The sequence below is a fragment of the Corvus cornix genome, chromosome 1 (assembly GCF_000738735.6).
Source record: "Corvus cornix cornix isolate S_Up_H32 chromosome 1, ASM73873v5, whole genome shotgun sequence".
NCBI classification, from domain to species: Eukaryota; Metazoa; Chordata; class Aves; order Passeriformes; family Corvidae; genus Corvus; species Corvus cornix.
The window spans coordinates 15,235,740-15,255,884 of NC_046332.1; the positions used below are offsets into that span (position 1 = coordinate 15,235,740).

Consider the following 20,145-nt stretch of genomic DNA (forward strand, 5'->3'; position numbering starts at 1 on the left):
CATGAACCATCTTAGGAGTACACTATTTATCATTTATTTGTCAAAATACATGAATTTAAGCATTTTTGTTATAAATATGGCAATACTTCTCACTGAAGAAATTAAAGGCACTAAAAAGTGTACTAACTATTTTAATAAAAAACTTTTCTGTAAAAAGCTAAAAAAAAAAAAGGTGTAGAACACTGATGCTTTCAGCCACTGTAACTGCAAGTTCATGTATAAGGTGCAAAGACTATGCCACGGTCTTTTAGACAGATTTTTGACATCTTAATAACAAGTTGAAGGGTACAAAGTCACTGTACCTTCCATCTGCATAGTCTGCATCTGCACCTCCCCACCAGACATCTGAATCATCATCTTCAGCATCAGCTGAATCAAGATTGTCGCTTTCCTCTGCTAATGGGCAGCAGACAAACTCCACACCACGAAACTTGTCGATTCCACAGGGCAGCAGCATGCCATAGTCGTGCAGATTCATGCTCTTCTCACTACAGGACTGCAGAAAAGAGGAAAAAAAAAGCAGCAACAATATTGGCATGGAGGAAGACTAAAAAATGTCACAGACCTTGAGAAAATATGAAGGGGTTACATACTACCTTAGGAAGTCAAAGCTGGCCAACTGCATGATCTCTGAAACTTGAAACACGATTTAGAAAGGTCACACTTGCATTCACTACTTGACTGTAAGCAGCTCCCTACCTATGTCCACTGTAAGCAACAAGCTCTCCTATCAGTCTTTCCCAGAACAAAAGACTTGTCTCCTCCTATACACATGGTAACTCCGTATCTTCCTGTCTAAAATCCTCACAGGCTCTGCCTCATAAACAGAAAACTTGATGACAGAATAATTATTTGATGTATTAATCCCAATCCTGATGCATTAATGCTACTGAAGACTTCACCACAAGGTAGATCAACATTTGAAATACCTCTTACACTGGAAACACACTGTGTCTTGTCTTATAAATCTGCCAATACAGTACCTCCTATCCTTGTTTGGAAAACAATCAGTCATGCATAATTATACCTTAAAGATATAGTGATGCTTGACAGCTGAAAAAATGAAAATACTTTAGTGGTGCACAGTGATGATGTTCTTCTTGGCTATTGCCATTTCAAGTTTGCAAGTAGTCAAAATGAACTAGAATTTCCCTGTGCGAAGGTTGGTGCCTTAAATGTTTCATTTAAGTATAATTCAAGCAAGAACTGCAAATTCGAAAAGCTGCTGATCACATTTCAAATTTCATCTCCAGAAGGTGGAATAATGTACAAACTAAGAGGTCCCAAAAAAACCATTAGTCAGAAATCTTGGCAACTCATCTCAGTTTTTATGCCTAAAACCTCTCCACATAAGGAAAAAAAGTCCAAAACACATTAGCAATTAAGTTTATTTCTATTTTCAGTAAAGCACTGTTATATTATAAAATCTTTGTGCCTGACTGCAAAATGCCTTTGGCTAGTTCTAGTTTGATCAGCTTTCCTACCGTTTTCTGCTGGATTTCACATAGTGCACTCCCTGAGGCCTGTTTGATCTCTGTGGGCACCTGGCATACCAATATCCGCGATAAATAATGGATAATATTTACCAGGATAATGATTCAAGGCAAATCCTAAGCATTTAGTTCCAGTGCTAACACAGGAAACTGGAGGAAGCGGAAAACACAGTGAGTTTGTGAGTGAATGTGAGGAAAACATGAAAGAGGGTCGATATTCAAAGGACAGTGGTAAGTACTCAGTCATAGACTCTAATATGCTCTGACTCCTCTTTCCTACCTTATTAAAAAACCCAAAATGCCATTCACTCAAACATTTGAAAGTATTGTTTTTTGTGTTCCATGTTGCATGTTGCTGGTATATTTAAAGTCATCCTCAGAAGAATAACATAGCTTGAAAGAAGGAAGGCAGGCAATTTTAAGACAGATAAATGTACCTCTTTAGCAACAGTGTGCCAGTGCAGGTGAGTTTCACACACATCCATCCTTTCTTGGTGAAGGAACTTGCACTTGTCTGGCACCAGAAGAGCATCACTCACAAACTCGCCCACTGGAAGGGAAAAGAAAAAAACACCCAAGAAATATTAATTTTGCTTCCAATACCTCATTCTGTTAAACCTCTAGCTACTACTAGCAGCTTTTGTGAATGAGTGGCAGGTTTGCAGAGAATGGAATAGTTTCTAGATGGTGCTTCAATTATGACCTTCTTCCAACTTGCCATTGGAAAGGAGCTCCTGTCTTTGATCTTAGATGCATTTGTTTATGAAAATTTCAGCATAATAAAACATGCAGGACCCATTGCAGACATGCGTGGTGCAACATGAAGTCAGGAGTTGGCAGATCTAGTTCCAGGAAGGGGACTATGGGGGCAGGGAGGGACAACTACATTTTTCATTTTCATAGTAGTAGGGAGAGGGTATGAAGTGTTCTGAAGTACTTTTCTGTACTATATAAAACAAACTATACCAACACCTTGTTTCAAAGCATTTGAGAGTATTTCCACTGATACAGCGCAAACAGCAACACAGTCAACTTAGTTATTTTTGTTGATGCAGCCTCTTCATTGCATCCTTATGTCAGCAGCCCGATGAACTCAGGTTAGCCCAGAAGGTTAATAAGCAAGTAGACCTCATCAGGCAGGGAACAAGATGATTAATGATCACCAGAATATCTGGTCAGATCAAAGTGGGTGAAGAGCCTTTTTCTCCCAAGGACATAAATGACCCAAGAGATTGTTCCATCTTCAACAGAAAAACAAAAATTTACATGCTTATGAAATAAAGAGTGCTCACAGCACCAGTACTGACAAGTAAGAAGAAACTCAGCTGCTAAGTAACATGATTTATTAGACTAAAATCACTTTAATTCTGTACAATTCTGGCATTGCAATTAAATAACCTCAAACCCTCTCAAAGATATTTTTTAAAGGAAAAATTACAGAGTACTTTAGAGAAGTGTATATACTGAACAGACACTGGATTGTGAAAGCACATAACTCAGCTGGCATAAATCAGTTCTCTGAAGCCCACTTGTCTGTAGCCTTCAAAATACTACAGTCTGTGTTAAATGAAAGAATCAAGGTGGTCCAATGGCTACTAGGATGTAGTAACAGGTTAATTGATCAAAATGAGATGACTACAAGTTTATTGTTGAGTAGAGAGTCATCTCAGGGAGCTGATGAAGTGGCCCTTAAGGCCTACAATTAAAAAGTCAGTTTTAAAATTAACCAACACCAAATGCATGGAAAAAGGCAGAATTCAACAAATATATCTTTGCTAATCACCAAGATGTGTATTTCGCACTAAATTCCTTGCTGTGTTTCAGTGTCTTTGATCTGAAGCCCTTAAAATCAATTAGTCAACTAGGAACTAGTAACTAGTTTCCTTAACTCAGTTAGGAAAAAAAAAAATTGATATTTTTATCCTTCCCTAGCACCCTCTAATGTCTGCAAATTAACAGAAATGTTTTCTAGAGGTGTCCAAAATTCTCTTGCAAAAATAGTAAGTAAGTACGCTTTCTGGTAACCTAAAATACAAAATTTGCACTTTCATTTAATGAAGTCTCAGTTCCCAGTAGTGTCACACAGAAATCCTGAAGTGAAATTCACATAAATTTGCAAATCCCCCTTTTTGGGGACCAGCCTGACACATACCTGAACTTTCTCAGGCCATAAGAAATTGGCAATGGTTAATGCTTTAATTTAGTCAAGTGCCTGAGCACTGAGCAAGCACACAGGAACTTTGCTGAAGACTCAAGAGTATGATCACTTCATGCAGAACTGAAGTGTCCTGCACCTGGGGAGGAATAACCCTGGGCACCATCACAGGCTTGGGAGCATCACCTTCATCACCTGCTGAAGAGTAGCTCTGCAGAGAAGGACTTGGGGGTCCTGGTGGAAAACAAGCTGTCCCTGAGCCAGCAGTGTCCTTGTGGCCAAGGAGGCCAATGGGATCCTGGGGTGCATTGGGAAGAGCATTGCCAGCAAGTGGAAGGAGGTGATCCTGCCCCTCTATTCAGCCCCAGTGAGGCACATCTGGAGTGCTGTGTCCAGCTTTGGGCTCCACAGGACGAGACAGACATGGAGCTCCTGAAGTGGGTCCAGTGGAGGTTACAGAGATGATGAAGGGACTGGAGCATCTTCCTTATGAGGAAAAGCTGAGGGTGCTGGGGTTGCTCAGCCTTGAGAAGAGATGACTGAGAAGGGACTTCATCAGTATCTGTGAATGGCTGCAGGGAGGAGTCAGAGCATGAACCAGGCTCTGCTCGGTGGTACCCAGAAATGGCACAAGAGGCAATGGGAAGAAAGGGATGCACAGGAAGTTCCACCCGAACATGAGGAAGAGCTTCTTTCCTGGGCAGTGACTGAGCACTGGAACAGCTCACTGGAAAGGGTGTGACATCTCCCTCACTAGAGATATTCCAGAACCACCTGGATGCAATCCTGTGCCATGTGCTCTGGGACGACCCTGCTTGGGCAGGGAGTTTGAACCAGGTGGCCCACTGTGGTCCATTCTAATCTGACCCACTCTATGGTTCTGTGAAAAGTAACACAATCGGATGTACCACTGAGCTACAGCCACCAAATGGAAGATGGAAAACTATATGTCCAAAGTTTTGGGTAATGCAGCTTGGGCTGCAGTGTCATTAAAAGTATGCATGAGTATGTAATTAATTTAAAATAAAGCATATCAATTTTTGAGCATCTAATTATATCAACCAACTCATAACAATACACTACAGAAATAGTAGATGTTCAGATGTCAGTGAAGATACAGTGTTAGATTTGGCCAGCACACAGAAAATGTGCACTGCTTTATAGAATCATATTGCTTGAAAATAAGGCAACAGCAGCATCACAGTAACTCAAATTCTCATTTCACTTTCCTCCAAGGAATTTCTTCCTGAAACTGGTGGGGGAGGGACGGCTGTAACCTGCCTTCTATCAGAGACGTTCATTTCAGACGTTCCTCTGAATTTGTCTCAAACTGGGACAAATAATTATTGAGTTTTTTTCTGTTGTTGGTTTGTTTAGGAATTTTTTTTCAAGTGAAAAAGGAAAAAAACTATTTATTTTAACAAGCAGAGTGCACGCAGGCACAGGAAAAAAAGGTATAATGCTAAATAATAAAACCTCTCACTGTGGAGAGAATCTGGGTAGACTTCAGAGTCCTTTGTGGGTGTAGCTTTCTCCTCTCTGGAGCTGGAGCTCAGCATGGGCCACTCAGGGCCTCGGTGGAAAGGCCTCCCAGTGAAGTTCTGATGTTCTGGTGTTCTGAATAGTTCCAGAAGAGAAAAAGAAGAAGCCAAAGTCCCAGGAAAAACTTGCTTTAGCTAACAAACAAAAAGCTCGCTAGAAAGCAAAAGGAATGTAATTCTCCTTCCTGCTGCAGAAGCGGAGCAGCCGGGCAGGAGAAGCCGGCAAGCTATCTGTGTTTTTGAACACAGCGTCAAAGGAATTCCACTGGCTTCCTCCCCCCCCTTAAAGGTCTGCCTTAAAGCTACAGAAAAGGCACAGGATTCATGTCTGGGCGTAGAGTAGGTGATAGGGGATACACATCATAAAGTCACCCCAAGACATTCCACCCCTTATCCCATAGCATTGGCTCAATGTCCACACTAAGATATTCTAACTCTACACACACACATTTATTCATACATATATATATATAGCTGTAGATACAAAAATGCTGCTAGCAAGGATTTTCTTGTTATTTTCTAAGTCCGTGAGAGACTTTTCTCTCTCACAGAAGAGGTAGCAGGGAATGTAAACAACCAAGCCACCTGCAACCTTGAAAAATCTTGTTTATGGTATAGTAGAAAAATATTTTGACAATGGATGTTTTAGGATTCTAGACAATCACCCCCAAGGGGTGGCTGATCCTTTGTCCAATTAGACTATGAAGAAAAAAGTCAATGAAAGAGTTTGTAAAATAATTAAATCAATCAATCTTGCTGCACAATTCCTGCCTGCTGGATCTTCTCTCCTCCTCCTCCTCCCTATGGCTGCGGGACACAGTGATACACCCAAGGGCCCAGGCCTGCGGTAATATATAGCTATGTACAAACAGTGACAGTGACACTCAACAAGCAGTGGTATATAGGCATTCCACATTACAGATGGCTTTTACCCAAATCTCCCTGCGGTACACAATGTGTTGTTCCATCTTTCTGCATTACCCACCATGTGCAATCTGGTCCCTGTGCAAAAACAACCCCAAAGATGGGTTTGTCTGTACTCAAGGCAGAATTAATCCAAACAGCCTTTCCTAACAGACCTCTGACATGCACTACTAGGACCCTATCTCTGTCTACTGTATGCAGGGATTCAGATTGGGCTGGACCAGCTCTATTGGTGGAACCGCAGGTGTTAACTAACCAGGTGACCTTTGCTAGATGCTGTTCCCAATTTTTGAAAGTTCCCCCACCCAGTGTCTTCAAGGTGGTTTTCAACAACCCAGTGCACCGTTCCACTTTGCCTGCAGCTGGTGCATGGTAAGGGATGTGGTACACCCACTCTATGCCATGTTCACTAGCCCAGGTGTTTATAAGGCTGTTCTTGAAATGAGTCCTATTATCAGACTCAATTCTTTCAGGGGTACCATGCCTCCAAAGGACTTGCTTTTCAAGACCCAAGATGGTGTTACAGGCTGTAGTGTGAGGCACAGGGGAGGTCTCCAGCCATCCTGTGGTGGCTTCTACCATTGTGAGCACATAGCGCTTGCCTTGGCGTGTTTGATGCAGTGTGAGGTAATTGATCTGCCATATTTGTACTTGGACCATTGCCCACCATACCATAGGGGTTTCACTCGCTTGGCCTGCTTGATCGCAGCACACTTCTCACAGTCATGGATAACCTGGGAGATACTGTCCATGGTTAGATCCACCCCTCGGTCTCGTGCCCACTTATAGGTGGCATCTCTGCCCTGATGGCCTGAGGCATCATGGGCCCATTGAGCTAAGAACAACTCTCCCTTGTGTTTCCAATCTAAGTCTATCTGTGACACCTCTATCTTTGCAGCCTGATCTACCTGTTTATTGTTTTGGTGTTCCTCATTAGCCCTTCTCTTGGGGATATGGGCATCTACATGGCAGACATTCACAGGTAGTTTTTCTACAGTTTCTACAGGCAGCGAAAGGCCTCTCCCTAAAACCCATCCTTCAGCCAACATGAAGGCAAGGTGGTGCTGATAAAATGTGTCTGTGCCCCAGCAGCCTGAAACATCTATATTTTTCTGATGAGAAGAGGCTTAACTCCTGCCCATAACACTGCTTCCAAAAACAGCTCTGTAGCAAAACTGTCCCTACTCCCTCATTTTATCTGTAGCCTGTAACATGAATTTCAGTTAGAGACCCACAGCACTGCAGACAGACAGCAATGCAGACCTGAATTTGAAGGGTAGGAGCAGAAGTGCCAGCATGACCTGAGCATCCACCTCTGGTGCATGAAGTGGAAATAGCTGCAATTCTGCTGTCTTCCAGAGGCTTGGCCAAAACCAATGCTGATCTAAATATTTACCCTTCATCCTTGAAGTACCAAGAAAATATTTTCCATAACTATGGGGGAGGGGGGGGTGGGGGGTGGGTGGGTAGTTCTGCTCCTTAGCAGGCATAGCAAAAAATACACTCTGATACAATAACTCTCAAGTAAAACACCTTCACTGTTCTAGGCTACAAAAGACAATTATTTGGGATGAGCAAAGCCCTCCTATTAGATTAAGAACTGACTGATAATTCTAGTTGTACTATACTTTAGCATCTTGACGCTCTTACAATGGTGTTAAGTAATCACGGCAATTAAGGTACTTTCCACAAACACTGCAATGGCACACAACATGCAACATGCTTGGGACATGAGATCGAGGTGAAGGGAAACCCCTCTGAAATGGACTCATTGACATCTAAATATCCACACATGCACCACAAGGAGCTCCAGCCTTGATACATCACATGATCTACTGTGATTTTTGGCAAGCCCAAATAATACCTCACTCAGAACTCTGGAGTCAAAGGGCTAAAATCCTTTAGGTACAATTCATCAAAGTACATTTGTCTGGACTAAAGCAATTAACTATATACAAAGAAATATACATATAATTAATTCATGGTCCTTATTATGTCTTCATTTTCATAGGACACCATACATTAAAAAAGGTTATTTCTCAAACCTTCTTCCTTCTTCCTCTGTAGCTTTTCCATCACAGACGTAAATGCAATTTCTACTCACTTTGCTATTGTTTTGCCTGACTGAATTTTCTGATACAATTGTCTTACTTCCCAGATAGAACACAAGATCAGATTTGATGCATTAACAGATACATCTGTTTACATGCAAGAAGATTCAAACGCACATCATCACACACTTGCATCTTTATAAACAAAGCAAATAAACATTCTTTGAAAGTCCACAGCACGTCAACAGTTTATTGCAGCTTTAAGTTAATTTACTTCTCTCCTGCTTTTTACTTGTCTCCCCAGTCTTCACAGAAACATTTTGCTGTTGAGTTCAGTAAGATGCCTTTTCTGTCCCTCTCTTGCTCAGTAATGCAACATGAAAGAGCTGTGCTAAAACCCACTACCCTAGCACCATGCCACAGGGATTCCTGTTCCTGTCCCACCTTCCTAAAAGGCCTACAAAGTCAAAAAACACCCATCCCAGAAGTTATCAGTGTGACCAACAGTAAAGATCACCTCAAAATAGGCTCCCTGAGGGATTTTCCCTTCAGTTTTCTTCCTCTAGGCACCCACCACTCACACTAGCAAACTTTCTTGCCTTACACCACAAACCAAGAGTTCGCCTCTCAAACACAGTTTACCAAGAAACAGGCCCAAAAGCAGGCTGCAAAATTCGCCTTGGGAAGATAACAAATTTCTCAACCAAGCTGCTCTCCCTTCCAATTCCTCAGTGCACAGGTTATATCTGCAAAGCTTCTCCCACAAATGAGAGAGTATTTGTTGCAGACACAGGCCCTTCCCTCACAATTACAAAATCCTGCCTGATTTATTGGAATTCTTGAGTTAGAAAACAGCAGGAATAATGAAGTCTGGATGGCCTGACTCCATCCTGTCTCAGTCACAGAGCTCTTTTGTGATTCTGCCCAAGTAAAAACCTTTCTTCTCCTCCCACACTGTTCTTAACTGCTTATTGCTTTTTCCCTTCTCTTCTCTACAGCCCCAGCAGAGTCTTTAGATCCAGTTTTTCCTTTCCACTCCATCATGGTAGTAGCTCTGTCTGACAAATCTGTAAGAGAACATGCTCAGCTGCTCTGGAGAGCTGCTGAACACACTGGTGACTGAAGCATAGCTACTTACAGTGGTAAAAAAGATTATAAAGTGAAGGATGCCATGAGTGGGTGCTTGCTGCAGAGTAATTGGTGGAGAGTTCTGGTGTTTTTTCAAGTAGGGAGGTTGGTTTTTGAGACTCTAAACTGACAGCAGCATGTCTGGCTAAATTAGGTCTACTGCAGAGCTATAAAAAGAGTCAACCATAAGAAGTTGAAAGGTGCTGAAAGCCAAGGTAAGTTAGAAAAGACTGCTTGATCCTGCATAAAGAATAACAGAAGGAATTACTGGGCTCCTCAAATGGGAGGACAGAGTAACAAAAAAAACTACTAGGAATTGTTTGATCTACAGAAAAGTCAGTAAAACTCACATAAAGGAATAAGCCTGAAAAAAGAACAGTGCCAGAAAACTCTTACGAACAGATCTGAAATATGAAAGGCTTAATGAGACCATTTTGTGAAGATTTACTAAGATTTTGTCAAGAACCCTGGGCAGAATTCTGGCCACAACCCAGTAGGAAAAAAAAAAAAATCCATGAGGAATATAGGACAGTGGTACCTTCAAAGATAACAACACTTTTACTCCAAACAAACCATGTGCTTACACAGCGCTGCCTAAGAGATGCAGTTATATCCCTGCCGTTACACACCACTGTTATTCTGTTTGCAAAACATCCTGTCCCTGTATACCTTTGTACAGCAAGGCGCAGTAAAAGGAGCCCAGAAATGTTCCTCAAAGCACTGACCACCTCAGCCTGGAAAGGAAGTGCAAGGGACAAGAGGTAAGAGTATCTTGACCTCCATGACCTCCCTGAAAATTGTCACGAAAAACAAAACCTGAGATGTTCATAAATATTTCTCCTCCTCCAAAACAGGTAGAACTCTTTTTCTTCCACAATGAAGTGCACACATCCCTGTCAAGTACTTAGGGTGACATGTAGGGTGCAGGAGTGCAAGAAATAGGAAACAAAAGGGTAAAGACCCAAAAGACTTCTGAACCCCACATCACATGCTGAGGACTTCCTATATCCAGAATAGTACAGAACACTCCAGATATTTGGGTATGCTCCTTTTAGCAAGGTAAGATTCTTCTAGTCTTATCCCTCTTTTTGTGACAGTGCTTTAAAACAGAGGAATTCTCTGACATCCAGTGCATAAATCCACCAAAGGCCTTTTGTTCTCCACATCTACTCTTCATAGTGCTTAGCTAACAAAAGCCATCCTCAAGCATGTCCCAGGACCTCAAAGTCAGTACCTGCTGAGTCAGCCAGGTAAAACAAAGTATACCAACATGCACACAAAAACTGGCTGAAAGACAGGCTTTCTTCTAAAGAGGAACATTGCCCAAGTACCCCTGCACCAGAGGTCAGAAACACTATCTGGACTCACCAACCCAGGAAGGCTCAAGAGGAGAAAACAGGAATGTCATATATACAGATGCTGCATGTATTCTTAGTAAAGGAGCAGCTATTACCTCAAGAAAGGACCTACTTCATCCTCGGGACAGAAAAATGACATCGGTACACCACTGAAACAGTCTTTATGCCAGCATCATCAGTGTAGCGTTGAGATACTGTTAATTAAAAAAAATCACAGACACTAAGAAAAAGCCTCAAGTGGTGTGAATTATTTTGCAGAAACATTCTCCTCATCATTTTCAGGCTCTTCTTTCATACAAAGTACACTTTGATTTTTTTCATTTGTATCTCAAAATATTAATTTCCCCCTATATTGTAGTCTTCTGACTTTTCTGAGATTCCCTTTATTCCCTGTACTCATGTACTTAAGTTCTCTTCCAATTACACATTTTTTCATGGCTGATGAGCTCCTGTACAGCTCTGTCAGGCAGGACAAAAAATAGCAGAGCACTGCATGACTCAGGGGCAAACAGAAGAGCCCATTCACACATCCTAACTCTACAGTAGGAAAGGAATTGGGTTATTCAAGGCACTCTTCTCCGTACTTAGTGAGTGTTTAATGAAGTTGGTTTCCAAAAATGGTAAGACAGAACAAAGACAGCAGCTTTTAAAAAATAAAAACATTTCTAAGAACTTTTACAGAAATTATTAACAAAACTGTATACCATGATTTGATAAAGATGACTGATACTGCAGGACCCATTTTAGTGCCCTTCCTTATATTTAAATATAAACCCCAAATAAAATTTAGTGGTATTTCTAAAGAGCAGATACATTCCAAACCTTCAGGAATCATATATTTGTGAATATTTTTTCTCCCCCAGCTGCCTTCAGGTTTTCATAAGCTGTAACGTGTCTGAACTTCGAAACATATTAGGCTTCATAAATGCTAGCAAATGCACCAATTTTAACACTCCAGCTGTTAACATCATGGTCTGTTACTGCCGAGCTGCACAAGGAGCTGCACACCAGCTGTCAATATTCCTGCTCCCCCCCTCACAGCAGGCAGCAGGCACGTTTTGCAGCAAGACCTGCAAATGCAAATCTCCAAGCAGTTTAAAATTTTGTGCCGTCCCTCTGGCCGAAGGGACATTTAATGCACTTCATTAAACAAGATGTACTTGTAAAACAGGCTCTGAAATGGCAACAACATCCAGTGAGAAGCAATTTGTATTAATGAATTCTTTAATACCCTATATATTCATACCAGTGACTTGCTAAAGACACCAGTCAAATGGAAAGATGGCATAAAGATAAAATGCTTAGGAATAATGCAGTACAACTGGGACCAGTAATCATGCTGTGCTTTGCATTATTATATGATGAGATATTTCTCATGGACAATTATTGGTAATTGGAATAAAGCATCTGGTATTAGGATTAAGGCTAGAGAAGGGCCTGCTAGTCACTGATGTCTAGAGGGAGTAATGACCATAGATAGGTGGAAACAATGAAAACACTACAGACATTTAAGGTTTGACCATCAAATGCTAACATTTCAGTGAGGAATATAACACATGTTAAACAAGGACATGTTTACTTCAGCAAGATTTCAGTTCTGGTCCCCTGCTCCTCCTTCCTAAACACCTTCATATGGCACATTTTTAAATAAAAATTTTAATTCCTTTTACTTCAGTAGTAATTTAATCCAGTTGCTCCTCTCCTTCTCTCTCTTCTGACAAGAACAGAAATCAGTATGAAAGCCAGTTCGAGCAGTAAATGTTTCTGCAATACAATCTTGTGCAAAGGCTATCATGAGTGAACAAGTAACTCCATAAGCAACATTTGAAATAAATAACTCCATAAGCAGCAGCTGAAGATCAACTTTGCAGAAATACTCTGTTGAATTTTTAACACCCTAAGCAATCACATCCTGTAACACTGCTGAGTCCTGACCAAACTTTCACTGAAATTGTTACTACTTGTGCAAGAAGCACTATGCCATATTACCAGTGACATGGGAAAACAAGAAACTGCTTTGAGGCTTTGCAAAGTTTACAAGCAATCAAATTAACAATTACCTGACAAAATGTGATTTTGTTCTATACAAAGCAAAGCCTTTATCCATCTCATAGGAAGGATGGCAGTGTGGTCTGGCAGCTCAGCCACGAGGCAGCCAGGATAGGACAGCTTGGGAGAAAGAGAAGAGCCTATTTATACATGTAACTCAAGCAGCAGCCACACAGACTGAATGCAATGTCACAGTCTGCATTCAGCCAGCAACACTTTTTGGAAATAAAATACTAATTATTAGCAACAGACAACTGATAAACACTGGCATTTCTTCATGTTAAGGACAGTTCTGAATGGTTAGTAAGCCAGGTTTTTAAGTATTAGAGCAACAGAGAACTTCTTGAAACTTGTCTATGGCTACCATATACTGGTTTTCCAAAAAACACCTTAAATGGTTAGAAGTTTTAAGTTCTCTGATTTATAAACCAGACTAAAATACAAAGTTTAAAGCAAAACCTGACTGATTTCCATATTTTAAGGTCACAGAGTCTGAGGAAGGTTTTCCTGATATCTGGAAAAAGGCAGAAGCTGCAACCACATTACAAGAAAGATGCTTTGGGGAATTACAGGCCAGACTGCCTCACTTCAGTTTCTGGGAAAATCATGAACCAAGTCCTATTGAAAGCCATTTGTGGGCACACGGAGATGACGATGATTAGCAATAGCCAAAACAGACTAACAACAGTAAATTGTGCTTGATCAACCTAACTTGCCTTCTAGGATCAAACAGCAAAATTGGTGAGTTAAGAACAGAGCAGTAGATACCATCCACCTTAACTCTAACAACGTATGCAACACCATCTCTCTCTTGCAACATCTTTGTAACTAAGTTGGAATGTTACGGTTTTCATGGATGCAGTCCTAGTTGGGTGAAAAACTGTGCTGTGGACCTCAATGGGTAATGGCTCCTGGCTCTACTGAACTCATGGCCATACTCTGCCTGGAAGGAAGTAAAAATACCACACCTCGGGACTTCTTTTCAGCACTGGTTTTGTTTAGTGTAATCTATCAATGAGAAGACAGGCTGCCTAATGAGGAAGACAGTACCTTAGATTGCCTCACTGGGTATGCAAATTTTTTGGACCCACTCCAGATATTAAAAAATAGTTTTTAAAATAAACACAATGCAAATAGTTTCTGGCTTCTATCATTAAATACGCTGAGAGAGGAAAGGAGACAGGATTCTGTTCACCAGGATTCCAACTCTCCTATATTCAAGGGTTGGATGTGAAAGTTATAACTGTTACTAATGATGGGGCTGAACTGCTCTGAATAACTAAGAAACAAAAGCTCTGTATTGTCACTAACCCTCCCATAAGTGCACCCAATAATCCAGAAGTCAGGGTAACATACTTTCTGCATTCAGTGAAAGTCAGCAATCTCTGTGAATGTGCCATGCCACACAAATATTTAGTATAAATATTACTACCTACAAAAAACCTAATCCTCTTTATAACAAAATTGCTCCTCTCCAGTTCTTATTGTAAGAATTAACTCAGTGAACACAACAGTAGTTACCAAGAGTTGGTAGAAGATATTAATATTTTATCAAGTGATTAAGTCCAACCTGTTTCATTTTTTTCTCTTCATTGTAAATGAGTCATTATGGACAGAAACCAAGTCAGGATTAACATGTACGATCATGTTCTATTGAGAACTGAATGCCCTTAAGGAATAATATAAACAGTATGCTCCATGCAAATACTGAGGGATATATAATAATATTTGCTATTTTGCATGGACTTTATGCTCAGAAACACTGTATAGTGTCTTAGTCTAATCCACAGTATCAGAGTGGAGATTTTTTTATAATTCAAATATCTTGTATCACATCAACAACAAAAATTGAGAGAGTAAATGGATTTTAGAGTAAGGTGAACAACAGTAAGGAATACATTAAACTCTACAAGAACACTAAATATATCATATTGTAGGCCTACAGTAAGGATGACCAAATAAGACGGAATAAATCAAGATTAACCACCGGAGTGAAATATTTTGTAATATATCTAAAAGGTCTATAAAAGCTTATTGTTCTAATTAAATCCTTTGCAGATTTCTGTGCCTAGTCAAAAATTTAATGGCAAAGCATCTATCCCAAATGTGTAAGACAACACAAGAATGATATTAAAGAAATGAAAGTCAGTGCATTGCGTATTTTCTATATATATGTTTGACAATGTGTATATGAGCTGAAATGTATCTTATGAGTTCCCACACAGATTAAGTTAGCTGAAGTGGGCACTGCTCAGGAGAACCCAAATTCCATTTGGACAGTTATACACAACACTGGTGTCGTAGGTTAGCAAGCATAGTCCTGGAAGGGATGTCCTTGCTAAGGGGTGCTTACAGCTTCCTCTGGGACCTAACAGAACCTATCCGCTGGCCAGTTTGAATATGGACAATTCTCTAAGCCACTTAAAGTTGTGACCGCCTCTGTGATACATGCTTAAGAATAGACAAACTCCCCCCCAAGCTCTCTCTCGTTTCCGGCGCTGGGACAGGTGGCTGCGGGGCCCGAGCGGGGCCCAGTGGGCCCGGCCTGGGCCCTGTTCAGGCCAGGCCGGGCCGGGCCACAGCTCCAGGATGACTCTCCCCAGCAGGGCTGTGGGCAGTCAGAGTGGCTCGGAACCCCCCTTTCCCCCCCCCCCCCCCCCCCACTGCGGCCAAGATTTCAGCAAATCGGCACCAATGTCCGGCAGAGGTCAGGTGACCAACAGCGATAAGCCACATTCCAGCTGCAAGGCCAAGGTGAGATTAACCCTTTTAGTGCTGTGAAGAGCTGAAAACCTGAGGGAAGAGAGAGAGGAGATGCTTAAAGCTGAAATTCTGTTGTGAAGCTATGATATATCAGAGTATCCTGTTGTAATTCCATGAAGATATGGGAAGATATGGGGGTTGGAACGTTCAGCTCGTAAGCAAAAGCACCTGTGCTGAGATAGGCAGACGCTGACGCAGCTGTAATTTCATGAGAAGTTTGGACAGGGAGAGATGGACCAGATGAGGACTTTTGCTCCAAACGGGAAAGGAGAAAACCTCAGTTCCTAGAGATGGACCAGATGAGGACTTTTGCTCCAAATGGGAAAGGAGAAAACCTCAGTTCCTAGAGATGCTCCCAGGGAAGGAGAAGGGCCTCTGTTTTTGTTTCTGAACAGCTCAACCTAAAAATTATACCCCAAAAACTTCAAGAGTGGACCCTCGAAAGCAGTTGCGGGAAAAGCTGCAAGCCGGGGGAAGGGACTCACATGCGAGCAGAGAGACTCCTCTTCCTGAATGGACTGAACAATATTTGGAAGTGGGCGGCTGTCTCGTTGTGATAATGTTTTCATAGCATGAGCAAGAAGAGACTTCTCTTTCTAAATGGACTGAACAAGGTTATTATGGAAGTGGTAAACAGACTGAACATCTTAAGGGTTGTCTTTTTACATTGTCAGTGGGAGAAGGGAGGAAGGTGGGGGGAGGAGGAGAGCTCTGAAGGTGGTATAATTTTTTTTCCCTTCTTTTAGGTCTGTTAATAAACTTCTTTATATTCTTTCAAGTTTGGTGCCTGCTTTGCGTTTCTCCTAATTCTTATCTCACAGAAGATAAACAGTAATGAGTATTTTGGGCCAAACCACTACAACTGGGAAGCAGAGAGTTTAAGTAACTGGTTAGCAACAATCAGGAGCAAAAACTTTCAAAAGAGCCGATGAAAATAGGCGTTATGCTGTGCAGTTTCTCTGACGTCAGCAGCAAGGCAGCACTGCAGATAAGCCTCTAGCAGTGTTAGTAACTAAAAGTGGAAAACAGACGCAAAATGCGCTCCACTGCAACATCTATTGGTGGTGCTGCCTCTTCCCCCAAGTACCTCCGCCCTAATTGCCCAGGAAGCTGAACTTCTCTCTCAATGGTCCTCTTAATAGTCACGCAGAGGGGCACCTTGTCAACAAACTCGTAACATATTCATGCCAAGACTGATGCCACAGGACAGCAAGAGCCTTGATTGCTTTTGAAGTCAAACTGCTACCATGAAAAACTTCACCTATCAAGGTGATAAAGATGATGAAGGGACTGGAGCATCTTCCTTATGAGGAAAGGCTGAGCGAGCTGGGGCTGCTCAGCCTTGAGAAGAGATGACTGAGAGGGGCCCTCAATGTCTGTCAGTGCCTGCAGGGAGGAGTCAGAGCATGGACCAGGCTTTGCTTGGTGGTGCCCAGCAATGTGACAAGGGGCAACAGGAAGAACCCGATGCACAGGGAATTCCAACTGAACATGAAGAAGAGCTTCTTTCCTGCGCAGTGACTAGGCACTGGAACAGATCACCCAGAGAAGGTGTGGAGTCTCCCTCACTAGAGATATTCCAGAACCATCTGGATGCAACCCTGTACAATGTGCTCTGGGATGATTATGCTTGAGCAGGGAGGTTGGACCAGAGGATCCACTGTGGTCTCTTCTAAGCTCAACCAGTCTGTGATTCTGTACATAGGATTTAATTATGCAAATAAGAAGTTTGCTTAGACTGTCATGGTTAAAAAGTCTTTATAAAATATACTGCCTAACCGAAGTTTCAGACCACAGCTGCCAAAACAGGTATTCAGGCATTTTATTGCACCATAGCTCTTCTAGCTCAGAAAGAAATCTGAACCTGCCACATCAGACAAAAGAGTCAAACAAGTTGATGTTCCAGTTCAGCAAAACAAACACTTTCCTTCTAGCAGTACTTAAAAAAAAATGTTTTGCCAAATGAAAAGCCACATCAATGAGTTCTTTTTCAAGTTTTCCCGAAATATGCTATTTTATCCCATTTCATCCTCAGCTACAGTTGTCATGTGATAAACAGAAATCTTGAGAGAATAATGGGAAATTCTATGGCAGAGAGACAGATGGAAAAAAAGGGTACTTCTAAGCATCAGTGCCACAATAAGGTATCATCTACCGAGCCCCAATTTCTAAGAGGAATCTTTGGGCATGAGTTATTCCGCATCTCCTAGTGTCACACACAGGCCAAAGCACAATGAAGACACTGTTCAAACTTTCTCTTGTAACGTGCAGTTGACAACAAAAGGATTTTTGGCCAATGAGCAGTATCAGACACCTTCTTTACAAGCCATATTGCTGAAGAAGGGAGAGGGACAAACAGGAGGAGGTGGCACTTCAAAGCACTTGAGAGGATCTGAAAGGCATCCTCCCAGTTCTCACACGTCCTTAATTAAAGCAGCTGGCCACAATATAGTGCATGCTATGTTAGAGAACATTTAACTTCAGAGCTTTAGCTCTGATGATAACATGCAAAAGCCCACTGTAAACTGGGTCTGTTTTAACAGACCAGATAACAATAACATAACACAAGTAATTGCTCACACAAAATTAAATGGAGTAACGCCTTCCATTCTTAGTAGAATATAAGTTACTCTTGAAACAGCTTGACATAAGAGACATTTTGTAAGTTGAGGGCACTTACATATGTGAAAATTGACATAAAATCCTACAGCTGCCTATCATTTCAGAGAATTTCACAAAAAAGAAAGGTGCATGACAATTCAGTATTACTCCTTTGTGACATGTCAAATTAACTTGGGGTATCATTGTTACTTAATAAAGGAGAACAAATGAAGCAGTAAAAAGGCTCTGGGTAGGCTACAGAGAAACGTTAGATTAAGACTCAATTAGATATTCATTCTAAAATCCTTGTTTCCCAGACTAACTGAGAACAAAGTGACATACAAATTGTTTCTTATTTACAGAATGGAGCACAAGGTCATGTGCAGGGAAAGTTCACCCTGTAACTAGAATGAAGTTTGACTCTTTTTTTTTTGCCAAAACTTGAAACATGAAGATTTAGAAGGAAAAGAAACATGAAAGATTTATTACTTCCGTTTTCTACACTAACAATACAACATTCATTGTGATTTACACATGCTATGTTTTCTATATTCAAAGTCAACCCATTATTTCAGAGTATAAAACCCAAGAGAACTAGAAAAAAACCACTCTGGGTAGCCAAATGTTTCATGGATCATTGATGAGCCTGAGAGCTTGCATTTTCAATAAATTGTAAAATAAATTTCAAAAGCTTCCTTTTCAGTCATAGGAAGCTGTGCCAGGGGAGGTTTAGGTTAGATACTGGGAAAAGGTTTTTCACCCAGAGGAGGGTTGGGCACTAGAATAGGCTCCCCAGGGGAGTTGTCATAGCACCCAGGCTGACAGAGCTCAAGTGTTTGGACAATACTCTCAGGCACATGGTGGGATTGTTGGGGTTGTTTTGTGCAGGGCCAGGAGTTGAACTCAATGATCCTGATGGGCCCCTTCCAACTCAGGATATTCTGTGATTATAGGGCAGGGTGCTCCTGTGTTAATCAACATATAAAATAGTCCTTTTCACAAAGGGTCTGTAATCTCTGTCGGGTGGATCCAGACAACTGTAGTCAAAGGAGCTCATCATGAATAGTTAGTAATCGTCTAACAGATTAAGAACATTCACATGCAAAAGACAGTGACTTGGCAAAATAACAGATATTCAGAAATCACACCCTAGGTTAAACTATAATGAAAAGGAGTAAAAACATATCACATATAAGACCAACTCAATTAGGAAGAGTTAAAACTAAAATAAAAACCAGCCTCCTTCAAAGCATGGAGGCTCAGACTTCCTAAGAAGAAGACACTGATTATGTATTCACCTGAGCAGCTTCTGGAAAAAGAAATAGAAGCTAATATTACTACAGAGCCAACAATATTTTATGTTACCAAAATTAACTTTGATATGAAGTAGTTAAGATTCAATTTTCTAGTTGCAATGATCCAATAGAAAAATATAAATATTTTATACATCAAGATCTCACTGACAAAGCCACTGGGAATAAAAGATCAAACACCGTAATGCATAAAGTAAATAACTTCCAATAATCATGATTCTCATTCATTATCCCTAATACAGTTTTTTGCTGTCTTTCAGTATTTCAAACTGAACAACTGGGAAGCATTTTCAATGGCTGAGTTAAGTACAAGTTACGCTTGGCTACAGAACTAACTCTTAAGATACAACTCTTACCTATCAATTCAGTGGTTTTTAGGTACATACAAAAGAATTTTTCACTAGAAAACAACAACAGAAATTCAGAAGGTTAAGAAGAAAGATTACTACTAAAGTTGTCCTTTTTTGAAGCACACTCTATGTTCTACTAAAACTAAAGGACTTTGTATCAGCTTCAGTTTGACATATTTAACTGGAACAAATTCCCCTTTAAGTTCCCTTAGTGATCATTAAGAAAGTTTCCAGGTGATTCTGAACACACTAAAACACCTTAATATTACTTCTCAACTTGAAGGTCAGTAAGAAACTTCAAAATGTCTGAATAAAGTTTAAATCCAAAAAATGCAGAACTGCTTATATATACATTAATAGAGATGCAAACACTCATCAAGAAAGACTATACTGCAATCAGTAAAACAGCAATCCTTCAA

General features: G+C 40.9%; 1 protein-coding gene across 1 annotated transcript in view; it reads right to left on the reverse strand.

Annotated features, from left to right (window-relative positions):
• LOC104686955 (amyloid beta precursor protein) overlaps nt 1–20,145 on the reverse strand; it is a 172,991-nt gene that overhangs the window by 105,784 nt on the left and 47,062 nt on the right. Inside the window, exons 3-4 of the mRNA XM_039550395.1 lie at nt 1,931–2,047; nt 303–496 (exon numbers count right to left, since the gene is read on the reverse strand). Of these exons, the coding sequence (XP_039406329.1) occupies nt 303–496; nt 1,931–2,047 (311 nt within the window). The remainder of the gene's footprint in view (nt 1–302; nt 497–1,930; nt 2,048–20,145) is intronic.